The 19,560-nt window shown below is 38.2% G+C and overlaps 1 protein-coding gene across 1 annotated transcript in view; it reads right to left on the reverse strand.

Moving 5' to 3' along the window:
- The window catches only part of Gprk1 (G protein-coupled receptor kinase 1), a 90,582-nt gene that overhangs the window by 17,282 nt on the left and 53,740 nt on the right, over positions 1-19,560 (reverse strand). The window contains exons 10-11 of the mRNA XM_071672761.1: positions 6,891-7,032; positions 1,605-1,779 (exon numbers count right to left, since the gene is read on the reverse strand). Of these exons, the coding sequence (XP_071528862.1) occupies positions 1,605-1,779; positions 6,891-7,032 (317 nt within the window). The remainder of the gene's footprint in view (positions 1-1,604; positions 1,780-6,890; positions 7,033-19,560) is intronic.

The raw sequence follows: 19,560 nt of genomic DNA on the forward strand, positions 1-19,560 counted from the left end.
TGTTGTGAATAGAAATGGTGAAGAGCTTGTGGATTTGTGCTGAAAAAAGACTGGTGAATGGAATATCTGGGTTAATATGAGATATACATAAGTATATGTATGTGAGTAAGAGAGATGGCCACAGGGCATTATTTGATTACGTGTTAATTGATAGGCATGTAAAAGAGAGACTTCTGGATGTTAATGTGCTGAGAGGGGCAGCTGGTGGGATGTCTGATCACTATCTTGGGAGGCAAAGGTGAAGATTTTTAGAGGTTTTCAAAAATAATCATCAAGAAGTATCCTTCAGAATAACCCTGTACACACAATGTAAAGAGAGGAAGGTCAAATGTCAAGTCACATACTCTGTGCACATCTGCACTCCATGGGGATTATGAAGCCCTGCCTCACTGCTACCTCTGTGCTTTTAAGGACCTTAACATTTGTATCTCCCTCACTGTCTGAGGATGCAATCAACAAAAGAACTTACCATTTTTATTTATTTTTTTCCAGTGGTGACTGAGTAAGTAATGAGAGGGTAAGAGAGATGTGTAGTAATAAAAAGAGTGTGGTTGAGAGAGCAGAAGAGGGTGTTTTGTAATGGTTTGGTCACATGGCGAGAATGAGTGAGGAAAGACTGACAAAAAGGATATGTGTGTCAGAGGTGGAGGGAACGAGGAGAAGTGGGAGACCAAATTGGAGGTGGAAGGATTGAGTGAAAAAGATTCTGAGCAAACAGGGCCTGAACATGCAGGAGGGTGAAAGGCGTGCAAGGAACAGAGTGAACCGGAACAATGTGGTATACCAGGGTTAACATGCTGTCAATGGATTGAACCAGGGCATGTGAAGCGTCTGGGGTAAACCATGGAAAGTTTTGTGGGGCCTGGATGTGGAAAGGGAGCTGTGGTTTCGGTGCATTATACATGACAGCTAGAGACTGAGCGTGAACGAATGTGGCCTTTGTTGTCTTTTCCTAGCGCTACATCGTGCATGTGCGGGAAGAGGGGGTTGTCATCTCATGTGTGGTGGGGTGGTGACAGGAATGAATAAAGGCAGCAAGTATGAATTATGTACATGTGTATATATGTATATGTCTGTTTATGTATATACATGTATACGTTGAAATGTATAGGTATGTATATGTGCGTGTGTGGGTGTCTACTTATATACATGTGTATGTGGGTGGGTTGGGCTATTCTTTCATCTGTTTCCTTGAGCTACCTTGCTAATGCGGGAGACAGTGACTAAGTATAATGAATAAAATAAATATATATATAGATGCGTATACTTTTGATTTTTAGGGGATGACTAAGTTTTCCTCCAGTGTAGGATGAATGTATGATTACAGGTGAGTATATCTTGGAATAATATAATGCTATTTTTGGGTAAAAAGAAAGGTAGAAAAGAAAAAATTGTGATACCAACCTCATATTTCATGAAAATTGAGTGATAGTGACAATATTCAAGAGATGGGGCTTTACATAGGTAAAACTCTCTCCCTCTACAGTACATAAAGGCAAGAAGATGAAGTCATTTGCATCTTTAAAACTGTTGCCTTTTCAAAAAGGTTATCATGTACAATCAATTTACAAATCATTACAAGAGTGTGAAATGTATGAACTTACCATTGTTAAGGTCATGCGGTCTATTTCATGTTTGTCTCGAGTTTTGTGTTGCCTAAAAGGGGAGTGACCTTTGAGCAACTTGTACAACATACAGCCAAAGGAGAACCAATCTGCTGAACTGTCATATGCTGTTCCCTTACTCAGTACCTCAGGAGCCATATAACCATGAGTTCCTCTGGAAGTAGAAAGACAATCAAAAAAAACTCATATGATCACTTAAATAAGTGCCCATACCTCCCATACTACAATAAAGCTTATATCAATAAACAAATGAAAAAAGAATAAGACAAAAAGAGACAAAGCACTGACAATTACAGTACCCTGCTTTGATGTGGGAGAAAGTTCTCTGTCAGGGTGGTTGCCCCTATGAAAGCCCACAAGATCCTAAATTTCCTTTGAGGGTGGGAATGCAGCAACTGCTTACTCTGTCAAACTCTCCACTAATAACAAATTACCAGCACACCCAGCTAATGATGAACAGACAAATAATGAGAATATATGAAAGCCACAAGACAAGAGGAACAGTTCAAGAATAACTATTCTCATTCACACAATATTAGGCTCTTCCTCTCTCTCTCTTCTTTATTTCTACTGTATGGAGAATGACAACTATACTCCCAAACTTGTATGTATCAAAAAGAAACACACATACGGTCAGAAACTTTCACATATTTATGACACTTTTGTAACGTTAGGAGACTTAATTGTCTAACTCTTGGACTTGGTTTAAGAAACTATAGTTTATAAAGGGAAAATATACAGCTCTTGAAATATGACAAACCCAGTACTTTACAACAGGCTTTGCTTGATGTAAAGCACCTAAGAGAACCATAGCTTACAGGGGATTAAAACATCATCTAACCCCCTTCAGAACCAGTTGAATCCATGAAATTACCCCTTCAGCCAACATAATGCTTATGAGGTTGGTGGCAGATTCGTAATGGCACCTTGCATTGCATGACTGATGACACTACTCTCAGCATTTTATCTGGCACCAAGGGTGGAAAATGTCTGGAGAGGTTGAATTGGTGGTTCCCAAGACAATCCCTTCTGTACAGGGTGGAGTCTTGTCTACCCATAATCCAAATGAAGTAATAAAATCCTACTTACTGTAAAAATGACTAAACTAATGAACTTCATAAACCCTTAACTCTCTGAATTTTCTATCACCATAGAGTCATATAGATAACTGAGCACAATCAGCTTAAATGACAATAATTTGTTTCAAAGGGGTAAAAATCTAAGCTGCTAAACCATGCAGAAAATGGCAACACAATCATCACAGTACGGTGAAATGCAAATAAACTTCTTCAATAACTATTGTAAACAGTCAGTCTTGACTGTCGTCAATTTGAAACTTTGTTTTTTAAAGTATGTTGAACATGAAAACAAGGTTTGTAAAAACCTGCCCTTATGCTGGTTCTAACACATTCACCGCCTACAAGAACTGAAAGGTGATAGATGACGTGGTGGTTGTTGTAGGCAGGAAGAGAGGGAGGCTACTGGTACCCTAACTCTCTCTCAGCAATGTTGACATGCAGAGGAGAATCTGAATCCTTCTCATGATCACTGAAGGGTAGAGAAGAGGTTTGGTTTTATCATCAAAGAGGGAAAGGTTTGGACAATCAATGTCCCTTTCGAGCCCTTTACAAGAGTTCTGAGAAATTCCTGAAGGGCCCGGTGTCAGCTAAAGGTGGCAGGCAGTGACAGGTGGTGGTGAAGGATTTGCAATGGGTGGTGGTGTTGCCACTTCTTGATTAGGTGGGTGCTTTAAAAACATGCCCAGTGTTTGCTGCTGTGCATTCTTTTTCTTCTGATTGTACAATTCCTTATAAGAGTTGTATTCACTCATTATTATCTTGTTGATTTCTGAACTTTCTCTTTGAGGGTATTTATCTGTAAAATGGCCATAGCTTTATGTAACAACTCAAAAGCCTCAGACAAATCTTTTGTTTTTAAAACTTAGATTGGTTCTGCATCTTTAATTTCACTGTCTTCCTCTTCACCAGTTTAATGTTGTTTCATTTCAATGAGGTCCTCATTCAATAATTCTTCAGTGTATGATCCAAATAACTTTGCTACACCTTGATTCATGGGTAGAATCAAACTAGTTGTGTTTGGGGACAGAAATATTTCTCGAACATTAGCTGTCAAGTTATCCAAGTTAGATGGGTGATCTGGAATACTCTCAAGAATCAGTAGGGTTCTGTTTTCAAGGTTATCATTCCTACAATATTCCTTGAAAGTTGGGCAGAATATTCAGTGAACTACTCAGCCCTTATTTGAGTGCTATATAATCGGGAGATGAGAGTTATAGAAACCCTTCATACATAGTGGTGTCCTACAATGAAACACATGTCAGGGCTTGAGCTTCAGATCTCTTGAAGCATTTATCACCAAAGAAGAATGTCATGCAATCTTTGCCAGGCTCTTTTTCTTCTCCTGAGATGTAAGTTCTTTTTGGCATTCTTTTCCAAAATAAGGCCATCCTACCTACGTGAAATATCTCTTGTGGTCTATATCTCCCTTCTTCAATGATTTTTTTGTAAAGCTGCATAGGATAAGCAGCAACAGCTTCTGCATTTGAACTTGTAAATCCACCTGTAATCTGTATGCTGTGTCAAAGTGAGTGATTTTTTAAACTGCTAAACCACTCATAACTTGCCACAAAAGTTTCAGTTTCAGCACTCACACTCTACATCTGTTTTAGATCTTCAAATAACCTCAGAACTTTGCCTGTATGGTTAGCAAAGAATATGAAAAGTTATGCTGATGCTGATACTCCCTCCAAATGTTCAACAGTCTTTTCATATTTTTTTGTTTTGTTACTTCTGTTATGAGTTAACTTTGTAGGAGCAAAAGGTTTTACAATTTGTGCACATGCTCTAATCTTTTCTATGTTACTGTTCATACAGTTGTTGGTTGCAAACCCAGAGCTTTTCCAAAGTCCACAACCTGCTGTACACCTTCAAATCATAATAAACTTGATATGCAGTGACCACTTCAAAGATAAAATACAGTAAGATTTTGTGAGACCCAGTTAAGCCTCAAACAACACTGCCAATTCTATGCCTTATATTCTTCAGTGATTCACTATGTAAGCAAATAGTCAATCTATTTTTACCATACCAAAATAGCCTTTCAATTTTGTGATGTGTTTGTGATTGATACATACCAATGCAACTAATGAAGTTCCTGTTATTTAAGTTGTAATTATAAGTGTTCAGGATTAAATCATATGAATAAAGAATGTGTTCATGCTAATCCAAAGCTCCTTGGGTAATAAGTTCACCTTTTAGCTTATGACTAAACCTAGAATAAGCAAGTACTAAAAAACAATGAATAGAATGTATTATTTTTAGGTTCTGTAAGGTATGAATATCTAAAGTATGTATTACTGTACTGACATACAATATACCAAACTTGTAGGTAAAAAAGTTAAGAATCATATGATACTGCTATTACTGCTGAAAAAATATGAGACTTTTTGTAATTGCTGCTGCACCTGGAGGAATGATTACTTGTAAAGAGAATTATGCTAACTTTGTCTACTATCTTGACAAAAATAAAATAATCAACAAACATGGATAGGGGAAAAAAAGTTGAAGGCTCCAACCACATACAGAAGTTCACATCAAGGCCGGGCCATAATTGAAATACTGAAACAATTATGAGATGGAAAAAGATAGGACTAGGGAAAGTATTTATGAATTTTGGAGAAAGTGAAAAACCTGTCCACTTGTATAATGGTCAAAATGAATCCTGAATCCTACTTTCAGCTACTCTAATACTTTTAGAATGTCAATCTACAGAATTTCACTTCCGTAAAATTGTTTCCTGCTTATTGTTATTCTAGAAAACATCTATGTGTGTTGGTGACCAAGGGCACAGGTTTTGGTTTTTGTTTTCCATGGAAAACATATAAGAGTTCTGACAAACAGGAAACAAGGTAGGCATATTCACAATCTTTAAAATCATACAGTGTACTGCTTTGGAGTGAAAATGTTGATTCTTCTTTCCATTATATTCTTCAGCCATTTCTTGGGCTTGCATTCATATCTATGTCAGTGCACATCATCAGGTAAAAGATGAATGTGTCTCATTGTATTCAATCCACAAGAAACTCTACAACATGCCTAAAAACAGTAATTTCAACTTAAACCCTACATGAATAGCATAATAAGTATGTAATATAAATCAACATTCTATGATAATGAATGATGATAACTTACCTAAATGATGATCACATTTATTAAGTACAAGATGACATATGTGCCTAATAATTAGGAAAGATTTCATAACGTTTTAAAATAATTGTTGACCTGCAGCCACCTACATAAGGTAAGATTGTAATACATCCTGTTTAACATAAAAAACCTAAGCTGATTCAGTCTAGGTTAGATAATATTTGGTCAGGCAATCAAATTCATATCTCCAGAAAGAAAAAACTTAGACTGGAAGATATCATTTTATTCTCTCTCATCTATTTAACCCTACACTTTCCCATCATCTTCAAAACAATGTCCTTAGTTAAACTATGAGTTTCAAAAGATACCTATACTGAAAGATATCAATAATTACACAACTGGTAATCATTCCTCTAGTTAGCAACTACAATCAACATAAATCTCAAATTCACGGCCAGTAATAAGACCACTTCTCAGTTCTAGACCCAAGCCCATTTGCTTTATAATTTTTATTGGAAGAGTGCAAGTATAACTCTTCTATTATTACAAGCTATACATTTTCCATATAGTAAAAGATAAAGTTTACTGGATGTATTGAGGGTTCCCCTAAACACATTATGCTTTCATGGTTTGCCAGTGCTGTCTTCAGTATTTTCCTTCTGATTTAGGATGACACAATCAACTGCTTATATGTGCATTTACAAAACGAGTTGTTAAAAGAGGCTTGCTCCAGGTTACACAGTGAATGAAAAGTCACCATCAGTGAGACTGTATCAATGGGAGAAGAGTATTGCCAAAGAACTTACTCTAAAAGGGTTTTTATTTCCCTGCAACTGGAAGTAGTTCAGCCATGGGCTGTAGGTGCTTTTAGAAAGGTCCTAGGTAACACCAGGACTCTTTCATAGAAACTGGTCCTGAGGTAATTAAAGAATAAAAAATGAAATGAATACCCATCAGCATTTTACGACAATTGTAAACATACATTAAAAAACTACTTAGCACTCTGTCATCCAATTTGGCTTATGAGGAGTAATTCATATCTCTGATGAAAATTAAACATACTTTAAGTATGACAAAGATGAATAGCTTTGATACTTACACTGACGCATGAGGCTTCTTTTTGGAAAAGTCGCATGCCAACCCTAAATCTGATATTCTGACATGGCCATGTTCATCAAGAAGTATGTTAGCTGGCTTAAGGTCTCGATATACAATATATCGTCGATGCATATGTTCTAGCCCTGAAACAGATAAATTGTGTTAGTACCAGTTATTACCAACTCGTTGGTGATGGAGGAAAAAAGTCATAATTATCTGCAGACATTGCAGATAACGATTGTAGTTCAAATACAACACTAATCTGTAAACAAAACTCGTTAACTGAAAAGACTTTGCATTCATTAATTACATAATTGTGTGTAAGAAATGAAGAACATGCACTCTTGTCTGTCATTACATGCTTTTTAGAGTTCTATCCTCCCACACTCTCCTTTCCCAAATACACATGTATGGTGTGGGTTTTACAAATCCTCAGTCTGAAATGCGTAAAGTTTGATTTACATGGAATTTTGAATTGCCTATACTGTAAAGAGAAATTAGATGTGAATTACTCTTGATGAAAGGTTGAGAGAGACTGTGTGGGATGACATAGTTGTGAGAATTCTTGGGAGTTTCTGACATATTTGCAGTTATGGTGGTGAGGATCAGGGAGAAGTGGAGGTATGATGTAAGGAAAAAAGGAGAGGTTAAAGTGTTGGCAAGAGAGAAAATGAATCAGAAAGAATGCAAGGAGTATGAAAGAATGATGAGGAAAAGTTTAGATGAAAGTGCAGCAAGTGTAGGGATGCAGTCATGAGTGAACGAGGTGTTTAAAATGTTCAGAGAAAGGCTGTTAAAGATTGCAGAATAAGCACTAAGACACAAGATCAGAACACATCTAGGATACAAGGTCAGAAGATATAAGAATCAAAGGGGATATACATCAAAGACCAAAAACATTAGAAATGCTGTGGAAGAGAACAAAAAGGAAAATGGTGGATTGCTCAAAAAAAATGTACCCGTGAAACTTCAGCAAAGGAGGAGTAAAGAAAATAAGATACATTTATGGAATGTTAAGAAGCTGACAGAGGAAAGCAAAGAGAGAGTAGATGACAATTTTGGAAAAAGTTGAGTGCAAAGTTCGATGAAAATAAAAAATTTCGTTGGAAGGAGGTGATAAAGGAAAGACGTGGATGTAAGAGTGGAAATATAAATGCGTGAAGTAAGGAAGGGGAGTTGCTAAATCAAAAGGAGGAAACGAAAATAAGATGGAAAGAGTATTTTGAAGAACTGATGAATGTGGGAGAAGGTGAGGCAGCACCTGCTACAGGAATGGGTACAGAGGATGGAAGGAATAGGATACACAAGTCCTGAGGCCTATAGCAAAAAGGGAGCTAAACAGGGCAATAGTAAGGGCGAAGGTAGGAAAGTCACCTGAAGTGGATGAGATTACAGCTGAAATGCTGAAGTATAGAGGAGAAAGTGTGATAGAGTGGATGTATCTGATACATAATTCAGCATGGAAATAAATGGTTGAGTCTGAGGATTGGGTGAAAGCTATTTTTGTTCATTTATTCAAAGGGAAAGGTGCAAAAAATCCAATTATAGGGGAATAAGTCTGTTACGTATACCAGGGAAAGTGTACATAAGAGTGTTGACTAACAGAGTGATGGAAGTGACTGAATGCAGAGTAAGTGAGGAACAAGGGGTTTTTAGGAAAGGTAGGGGAAATGTGGACCAGATTCTTGCAGTGAGAAAGACTATGGAAAAGTTTTTAGTAAAAGGAAAGAATATGCATGCAACTTTTACAGAACTATGGAAAGCATATGACGGAGTCAGGTGGAATGCTTTATGGGATGTATTAACAATATATGAGGCAGGGGAAAGCAATTAGATGGCATGAAAACTTTCTATATAGGAGTAAATGCATGTATATGAGTGGATGGGGAGATGAGTGAAAGTTTAGGTAAAAATGTGGATGAAAGGCAAGGATGTGTGATGCCATGGCTATTTTACATATATATGGATGGGGTGATAAGAGAGATGAGAGAAAAAGTAGGTATAGGAGGTGCTGATGGAGTGTGGTGGTGAGATATGTTGGCTAGTGACAAGCCTGTTTGCAGATGATACCGTATTGCTTGCTGAGAGTAAAGAAGACTGGTAGGGGGTTGTAAGTGTGTTATAGTGTGTGTGTTTGTGTCGGTGTGTGTAAGTGTTGGTGACTGAAAGTAAATGTAAGTAAAATCACGGTAACAGCATTTGAAAGGTAACAGAGTAAAAGTATAAATCTTGCAAAAACCTACAGAGTGAGAGAAGAAAATGAACTAAACTGTGTTATAGATATGGAAGAGAAAGAGTGGAAGAGGTGACAGAATTTAAGTATTTACAAACTATCATGGGTTAGTTTGGTAATATGGAGGGGAACACTACAGAAAGAGCAGTTTAAAGTAGAAGAGTCACTGGGTTCCTTAACAGGATAATGAAGGGTAGTGGTGTAAGTATGGAGGTGATGAAAGGATTAAGGAACAGCACAGTGCTCCTGACTCTCATTTACGCAGCCAAAACATGGGCATGGAATGAGTTACAGAGGTCAAAAATCCAGGCTGTGGAAAGAGCTATTTGAGAGAAGCAAGTGGTATGGAATGAAAATAAACATGAACTGAATGAGAGATTTGGTATGGCAGGGGATGCAAAGGGAAAATATTGTGGAGTGGTAGAGTGGGTGAAACATAGTTCTCTGAGGTGGTCTGGGCATGTGCACAGAATGAAACCACCTGTGAGGCCAAGCAGGGCCTCAAGAGGAGGGTGCAGGGGGTACAACGTACCGGGGCCGGAAATTTCCTGGGATCTCAGAAAATGCAGAAAATCAACAGAGTGCTCCATTCCACCCCACTCTCATCTTCCATATCCTTTTTGGCCTTACAGCTCATAGAATAAAACCATAATGGTTAAAAACAGGATGATGAATGGAGAAGGGAAGGGGGCCTGAAAAAAACTTTGTACCCCCTGATAAAATTCCTTTCAGAAGTCCTGTCTCCAAGTCTCATCCAGCTTGCCATTTACATCTAAAGTTATTTTCTATTCTCTGCGTAAAATCAATGTGATATGTAACTCTCATGTATAGACTGCTCAATAAAGCTGCTGTAACCTAAGCATTTGCTATTTCATTACTGCTGATACCAGCATGTCCAGAACATCAGCAGACTTGCACACTCTTATACTTTGAACAGATTCAAACAATCCAATCTTGAAGTCTTTAAACCATAGGATGCATTGGATTATAGAGTGATATGGCTTGAAGGGCATTCTGGGAGTCAGAGTACATTGCATATCTTTTTTTAAGAGGTTGTTCAATTAATCAAACAGCAGCCTGAATACCAAACAGCTCTGGAGTAAACATGGCAAAGTCTCTTGGCAACTTTGCTATGTAAGCTCTCCTTTAATAAGGATGGCAAAGCCTATTCCTTTATCACATTTTGAACCACAAGTAAATATCTTTGTTTAATTTGCATGAACATTATCATGCAGGAATTTTTTTTTTTTTTTTTTATCAGAGATGCTCTCTTGGGTAAGTTTGGTACTATAGGAGAAATAAGGGGGAAAGAAGAGTCATTGGGTCCCTTGACAGAATAATAAAGGGAAGAGGTGTAAGTAATTGAGGACAGCATAGTCCTCCTGACCCTAACCATGCAACCAAAACATGGACATGGAATGAATACAGAGGTCAAGAATCTAGGCTGCAGAAATGAGCTATTTAAAAGAAGCATGTGGTATGATGGAATGTAGAAAGAAATAAGGGGGTATATGAGAGATTGGGTATGGCAGGGAATGCAAAGGGAATGAACTGTGGAGTGGAAGAGTGGGTGAAACATAATACTTTGAGGTGGCTTCGGCATATGGAAAGAATGCAAGACGGGAAGTTTACAAGGAGAGTGTATGATAGTACAATTACAGGGGCTGATGTATGAGGAAGACCACCTGTGACATGAAGAAATAGAGAGGAAGAGTAACTGGGGGTGAAAAATGATGGAAGAATGCATGGGATGGTGTATGCGAATGAGGCATGTAAGGGCTGGAATAAGTGGAGACTTTTGCCGCTGCCACCCCATCAATGGCAGTTCCCAGAGGGAAAATACATTAAAGATAAAGATAGATAGATAGACAGAATGTTGCTTTCAGTTGTTGTTTTTTCCAGTCCCTGCAAAATCTTACCTCAAGGAATCTCACAATTAATGGTTTAGAGAACTTTAGATGTTCATCAAATACCTTAGTCCTCTCATAAGTAGAATCATATGTAGGTTTAGATGGTGTGCATTTAAGCCTAAAGAGATACAGGTAAATCCTTTGCATCCTAAATTCACAAGAAGCTTGACAATCTACATACATACTTTCGACTTTACGGGATTTGAATACTCCTGTACATAATATCATACCACATTTTTGGTTAAAGTCACCGATTTTCAGGATATCAGTAACCAATGAATATATCTGATAACCAGAGTCCAGTTTCAATCACATAATGAATCTTATAACCATATCCTGGTTTTTCTATCTGGTCCTCAGAAGTAGGAAGACACTACCTTCTAAATGTTTAGCAATTTTGTCACTTTACTTTTAAGGTTTCTAATATGAGGGGTCTACGTCAATCTTCCACCAAAAATCATGCCTAAGAAATATGCCTACTCTTCAAATAGAATGTGAATACCTTTCAGAAATACATGTGGAATTGTTGATCTTTTAGATGATCTAAAAGGCATCTTATCTCTGATAGCAATGGAGAAGTAGCTCCTCAAAGAGAATTAAAAGGCCCAGTTTAATTTCATATTGACTATCTTTCATTCTTTAATGATACAAACAAATATAATGTTACATAAACCTCAAATGCTTGGTCAAGAGAAATTGCTGTGTGGCTTTTAGATGTGCTAACGATTGGAATAAGGTCCTCCCTTTTTCCATTCTTTTGGTACTCTGCCTTCCTTTGGCAATATCATGAAAAAATGTTCACCTAGTTTGACAACTGTATCTTCACACATCTTCAGTGCATTTGGGGAAATGTCATTAGGACCACAAGCCTTATACTGATCAAGATCCTTTAGTATTTTATTTGTATTTTTAGTTATCTCAATGCTTTCTAAGCCCTCCTTCCTATTACACCTCACTTGTGTCAGGGTTGGACTATCTTTAACTTCAAAAACACTTTTGAAATTGTTATTCAGTTCCTTATATCCTTCCATCATCCTTGACAGTTCTTACCCCTGAATCCCTCAGTTTTATTAGCTGCTCTTAGCATGAAAATTTACTTAAGATGAAATCATGGAAAATTTTGGATTGTCTCCTGCCTTGACCACAATATTTTCAAAGTTTCTTCGTTCCTTCTTTCTCATCCTGCTACATTTGGTTTTTCCTACATTCTTGAAAACTTTCACACAGCCAAGTACAACCCAACATACGTCTTACCAGTTATACAAGAATTTCTGTATCTACCAGTGTTCCCTTCACAGTTCTGCATTTGTTCCATCACTTGGTACATGATGACTTTGTCATAGATGAATACATTCTTCACCCCTATTGAAATACTGTGTCCATTTTGCCATTTACCACATCACTCGATACTAAATCTATAACATCTAACAGTTGTTTCCCTACCCCATATATCCTTAATTCATCCCATAAAGCATTCCACTTGACTCTGTCATATGCTTTTTCCAGCTTCTTACCTTTCGTCACATACTTTTCCACAGTCATTCTTACAGCAAAAATCTGGTCTGCACATCCCTTGCCTTTACTAAAACCCTCTTGCTTATCACTTATTCTCCATTCAGTCACTTCCATCACTCTATCAATCAACACTCCAGCATAAACTTTTCCTGGTATCCTTAACAGATTTATTCCCCTAAAGTTGCTACATACATACACAGACAAGGCTTTTTCCTTTGATTAAAGGAAAAATAATAACTTTCATCCATTCCTCATGTACAATCCTCTGCTTCCATGCTAAACTACATATCAAATACATCCATTCTATCACTCTCTCTTCTCCAAACTTCAACACTTCAGCTGTAATCCTATTCACTCAAGGTGCCTTTCCTACCTTCAATCTCATTGCTCTTTTTACCTCCCTTCTTGCTACAGGGCCAAGCATTTGTATCCCTTTCTTTCCATCCTCTAAGCCCATACAAGTAATAACTGCTGCCTCACCTTCTCCCACATTCATCAGTTCTTCAAAATACTCTTTACAACTTCTTTCACTTTTCTTTTCGATTTAGCAACTCCTCTTCCTTACTTCTAACATCTGCATTTCCACTCTTATATCCACCTCTTTCCAGTATAATTTCTTATTTTCCTTAAACTTTCCACTCAATTATTTTCCAGAATTTTCATCTACTTTCTTTACTTTCTTCTATCAGCTCCTATCATTCCACTTACACATCTTACATTCTTCCCTTCTCCTTTACAGACTTCCACTGATACATACTTTTCAAGCAATCTGCTATGTCTTTTTCTTCTCTTCCAAAGCATTTCTACTCTCATCCATCCACCATGCATCTCCACTTTTATATCTCACAACTTTGTATCCAACTATTAATTCTACAACTTTTATCTATCTTTCTCTAAACATCTTAAACACCCCATTCATACATGATGCATCCCTAGGGGCATTTACTGAACTTTCATCAAAACTTTCTGTAACCCTTCTTTCATATTCCTCCTTACATTCTTTCAGACTCATATTCTCCCATGCCAACAATTTTACCTTTCCATTCTTCCTTACACCATACCTCCATTTCTTGGTCTTAACCTTTACAAGAATTGCAAAATGGTCAGAATCTCCAAAGAATCCTCTCACAACTCTAGCATCCCACACAACCTTTGCTCTACTGCCTCATAATCAATCAAACCCTTTTGGTCTTCTCTCCCATCATTTCTCATCCATGTATATCTGTGAATCACAGTGCTGAGAAAAAGGTGTTTCCAAGGAATAAACCCCTCTCACAACAAACATCCATACGATAACTTCCATTCTCACTCACTCCAAGCACTCTCCATTTACCAACTATCTCACTAACTTCATCATATCCCACCTTTGCATTCACACCACCCATTATAACCACCTTCCTCTCCTTCTCAAGACCATTTAAACAATCATTCAAATTTCTCCAGAAATGCTCCATTTCATCCTTACCCTGCACAACCTTCATATTCACAGGCATATATGCACATACCCATGCATATTTTTGCTATAGCCATAAATGCCATATACAAATCTTTCTGTTTCTCTATATTTCTTACATAAATTTTTCAAAGCAAATACCTGAATCACATATCCTAGACACTTCTGAAAGCAAATCGTTCCTCCACAGTGTGATGCTCTGTGCATGTAACTGCCTTCTCAATCACCACTCTGTCATACAACTCACCAGGTACATTCAATAAACTTACATCTCTGTATTTGAACATTCATTTATGACTCCCTTGCCTTCTACAATGGCACTACACAGGCATTCCCCAATTCTCAAGCACCTCACCATGATCCATACAAATACACAAACCAATCATTAACACAGTCATCCCTTTCTGAAAAATTCAACTGTGATAATACCCACTCTAGCCACCTTACCACATTTCAACTCACGAAAGGCTTTCACTACCCTCTTCTCTTTTCACCAAACTATTTGCTATGCTTTATATACTGCACCCCCAAACCCATATACCACACTTTTGTCACCCTATCATCAAACATATCTAAGAATCATTCAAAATACTCAATTCATCTCCTTTTCACCGTATTTCTGCCTCTTGCCACTTCCCTACATGCCCCCCCCTCACTGAAGTTCCCATTTGATCTGTTTCACTCACACTATCAACCTGCTTCCAAAACATTTTCTAATTCTCCCTGAAGTATGCTGTTACTTTCTCCCCCCCCCCCCCCCCAACTCTTATTTGCCCTCGTTTTCAGCCCTTGCACCTTCCTCTTGACCTCTTGCCACTTTCTCCTGTACATCCCCCAATCACTTGTACTCCTTTCCTGCATATAATGCTCACAGAAATCTTTTATCTCTTTCACCAGCAACTTCAATTTCTAATTTCACCACTCACTACTCTTCCTCACCTTTCCACTTCCCATCTGCATGCCACACACTTCTCTTGTACATATAAGCAGACTTCCCTGAATAACTCTTATTCATCTGCTCCCATAGCTTCATTCACTTTCACCTTTTGCCATTCTGCACTTAATATCCCCAAGTATCTCTTCACATATGTCTCTTATCAAAGCTCAAGTCACTTTGACCATGCCCTTTCCACCTATTTCATTTCCTTTTTCCTTAAGCCTCAACATATCTTCACTTCACCTCCACCAAGTAATGATCATACATTTTAAACAGCTTTCCCTCTGAGCACATTTACATTTAAGAGTCTCCCTTCAGTTTGTCTATATTTCAATTAAGGCTCAGCCTTGATGTGGACTTTTGTCCATGATTGGAGCCACGTACATAAAAAACAAAAAAATTCTTAAATCATCCAATAATGTCCTTTTTCCATCACCCTAACTCACCCATGTTACTTGTATATGTCCCTCTTATCAAACAAGGATTTCCCAATCCTTTTTCAGAACACAACTCTTCAGGCTGTTTGCCACTTTCACTGACAACACTGGGTACTCATTTTTCTCTAATTATACCCTCTTCTGCCACATAATCCACTTTGGCATTCAAATCCTTAACTAATTCTCGATCCTCCCAGAACACTTGCCCCTCTCCCTTAATTTTCTTGGTTTCAGGTGCATACTTACTACTTACTTCCTGTTATTGGAGTCCCTTCTATCTTTATGATTTGCATTGGAGGATGGAAGCCCAGGAAACTGAGACATAGTGGATCAGATGGATTATAACTATTTGTGGAAAATGTTAACATTCACATTTTCTTGTCCAAATCTGGTTCTTTTTTTTTTTGTTAGGGTTCTGATGGCACTTAGAGTGTGTGTTGCTTCTGTGTGTATGTTATTGGTGTGAGGGGTGAACGTCATATGTGTAACATATAAGATATCTAAAATGATTGGTGTCTTTTTCAGAGGGAGTGATAGTCCACTGAAGGTGACTGGAGTGTGGGATTTGGATTCATGTTAAAAGATTGACTGAAGACTTCTGTGGAAATGCAGATGTTCCGTTCTGGGTGAGCCATTCTTCCTGTTGGGTACTGTAGAGCTGCATGTTTGTTGTTACTGTGGTGTCAGGGTGCTGTGATGTAATTCTAAGGTTGCCTACATTCGATAGGTCCTTCATATTGTGGTTAGCATAAAGTAATGGGAGGCCATGAAAGAAGAGATTGAAGAAGGGTGGATAAAGAACTGCTCCTTGGGGATATCATCTGTAGAGCTTGTCTTATATGTGAAGCCACTTTAATGATGTAGGTCTACCATGATGGCCGGCTATGAAATTAGCAAATCACTTTCTGTTAATGTTATGGAGGGTGGTGTCTAGTATATTTTGTGTGAGAATGTGTCCAGGGACAGTTGGATGAAGCAATCTAGGATATGTTGTGTGAAGTTAGTGTGTAGCATGTTAGTGAAATAGTTGGATCCGAAGCCACATTGTGTGGGTGAGATAGGGATGTTTTGTTTGATTTAGTTGTGGATTATTTTTCAACAGAAGACAAAAGTGATATTGGGTGATTGCAAAGGGGGAAGTTGGGTGGTTTGGAGGGACAGAGGACTGTATTATGCTGGAAATTTTTGGAGGGATTATGTTGTGTAACCAGGGTGGATGATAATATCTGTAAACTCTTGAACTGCAAAAGGGCCAAAATGTTTTATGTAAAATTCTGAAATGATGTCAGGGCCTGTAGCAGGAGAGTTCTTTGATGTTTCATTTGAAGTACCTGTGAAGGGTAGATGGGCATTTGTTTCTAGATGGATTTTATGGAGGCTTTCCATGACTTTCCTGTTTAGGTGAGAAGATGGTCTGTGGCTGGTTTTTGAGTTGAGCCTTATAAGTGGGTTCGCGTTCCAGGTGCATCAGCACTAATTATCACCCACATCAATCTCGGGCTTGCTTCCTTACACTGTTTCACACTTTCCCGCTACTCCTTTAGCAGCAGTGCTAACCTTTTCTTAGCTCTTGCCCTCACAGCAACCCAACTTTACTCCTAAGATGTTCCCAAACCATTCTCACCCCTTTCCCTATAATATTGTTTCATTCAGAAATAGAATATCCAGGTTTCTCTCCACAAACATAATACTCCCTTCTTTTCGTCTTGGTTATATCCACACACATTCAGACACCCCAACCTGAGCCTTCAAAGAGAATAAACATCCCTCACTTAGCTGCTTCTGTTCAAAGAGAATAAACATTCCTCACTTAGCTGCTTCTGTTCTCACCTCTGCTAGATGCCCTCTACGACTAGAAGGAAATGCATGAGGGGGATTCTTTCTTCCCTAGCTCTAGGGAGGAAAAGCTATAAAGCTTTTAAAAAAGGGAGATGCTGGGGGGTGAGCAAGATGGTGTAGAGAAGAGGTGAAACTACATAGGAATGGAACTGGAAAGTACATGTGGAAGAACATTAAAGTAGTCAGGTGCCTGATGGCTGGACTAAACAGTAACTGTTCCTATGCATAATGGAAAGGGGAGCAATAAAGATGAATGTCAGAATCATAAAGGAACAAGTCCCTTTTGTATAGTTGATAGTGCATGGTAGAATACTGAATATTCATGTTGAGAGGATCAGTGGACCACTTGTTGGTAAAGAACATAACAACTTCAGGAGAAGAATTAGGAGTATAGATCAAACCTTTACACTCTGACTAGTAATACAGAAAGGTTTAGAGGAAAAAAGGGTGTATTCAACATTTATACATTCATAAAAGAATATGATGGGAAACACTTTGGGAATTCTGAATTTATGATGTGTGTATGGAAGACTTTATCATGTTGTTAAGAGCATTTGTAATGAAAGTCATGCATCTTATATGAAAGTAAATGGTTGTAAGAGTGAATGGCTTAAACTACATGTAAGTGTGCGTCATGGTTATGTGATGTCACCACAGTTAACATATACTCTTGTTCATGAGGCACTGTATGACATAAGAGTAAGTTAGGCTACACTAACATTATATCATTATACAGTTATACAACTTTAGGAACATAGGGTGGGGGAGGGGGCGAAAATTTTGGGAGCCTTGAAAAATGTGTGGAAGTCGAGAACACTATCTCGGAAAGCAAAAATGGGTATGTTTGAGGGAATAGTGGTTCCAACAATGTTGTATGGTTGCGAGGCGTGGGCTATGGATAGAGATGTGCGCAGGAGGATGGATGTGCTGGAAATGAGATGTTTGAGGACAATGTGTGGTGTGAGGTGGTTTGATCGAGTAAGTAACGTAAGGGTAAGAGAGATGTGTGGAAATAAAAAGAGCGTGGTTGAGAGAGCAGAAGAGGGTGTTTTGAAATGGTTTGGGCACATGGAGAGAATGAGTGAGGAGAGATTGACCAAGAGGATATATGTGTCGGAGGTGGAGGGAACGAGGAGAAGAGGGAGACCAAATTGGAGGTGGAAAGATGGAGTGAAAAAGATTTTGTGTGATCGGGGCCTGAACATGCAGGAGGGTGAAAGGAGGGCAAGAAATAGAGTGAATTGGAGTCATGTGGTATACAGGGGTTGACGTGCTGTCAGTGGATTGAAGCAAGGCATGTGAAGCGTCTGGGGTAAACCATGGAAAGCTGTGTAGGTATGTATATTTGCGTGTGTGGACGTGTGTATGTACATGTGTATGGGGGGGGGGGGTTGGGCCATTTCTTTCGTCTGTTTCCTTGCGCTACCTCGCAAACGCGGGAGACAGCGACAAAGTATAAAAAAAAAAAAAAAAAAAAAAAAAAAAAAAAAAAAAAAAACTTTAGGAACAGCGCATTGCTTAACATATGAGTGAAAAAGGGGTGAATGTGGTATAATACTTAACCATGGAGCAAATGAATGGAAACTGTTGCAGTTATTGTGCACAGATGCTGCTGCAGAGTTAGCTAGAGCAGACAATGTTGGCCAAATCAGTGATATATCTAAAAAGTGTTTTGAAAGAGACTACAAAGAAAAGACACTAGTTTTTGAAAGAGATGAGAGATCAGAATGTTTGATCAGTTTGCATGGTGAAGTACTGAAAGCTGAAGATGTGCGTATATATAAATGAAAGTAAAGACTAGAAATGATGGAAAGAGAAAAGCTGAAATTGAAAGTTAAGTCATGCAAGGGACAAAAATTGACAGTGCAATATACTCTCTAGTGAATGGAAAAAAAGAATTGCAGAGTGCACATGATCCTTGCATGAAGGAATAGTTGTCAGATTGCTTATGAGAGGATTTGCAACTCAAGTGTGAATAGGTCAGGAGAGGTAAATCAGAGCACAAGAGATAAACAACCTGCATAATACAGACAGATTTAGGAGGAAAGACAGTCTCAAGAATAACAGTGTGAAAGGCTGTTTAAGGCGGTATAGCCATGTAGAACATAAGCCAGATGAGTGGTTGGTCAAGAAAATACATAACAATACAAGAGATGATATAAGGTGAGGTAGACCAAGAAGATGATGGAGAGATATAGCGAGAATTGATTAAGGCTAGGAATTTTTTCATATGAATATAACAGTGGAATGATTAGGGATCAGATGTTGTGGAGGTATTCTGTGTGTGAAAGTCTGTGAATGAAGATAACAGTGTCAGTGTCAAGTGACAAATGAACTTAGTGTGTAA

This window comes from Panulirus ornatus, chromosome 18, assembly GCF_036320965.1.
Source record: "Panulirus ornatus isolate Po-2019 chromosome 18, ASM3632096v1, whole genome shotgun sequence".
NCBI classification, from domain to species: domain Eukaryota; kingdom Metazoa; phylum Arthropoda; class Malacostraca; order Decapoda; family Palinuridae; genus Panulirus; species Panulirus ornatus.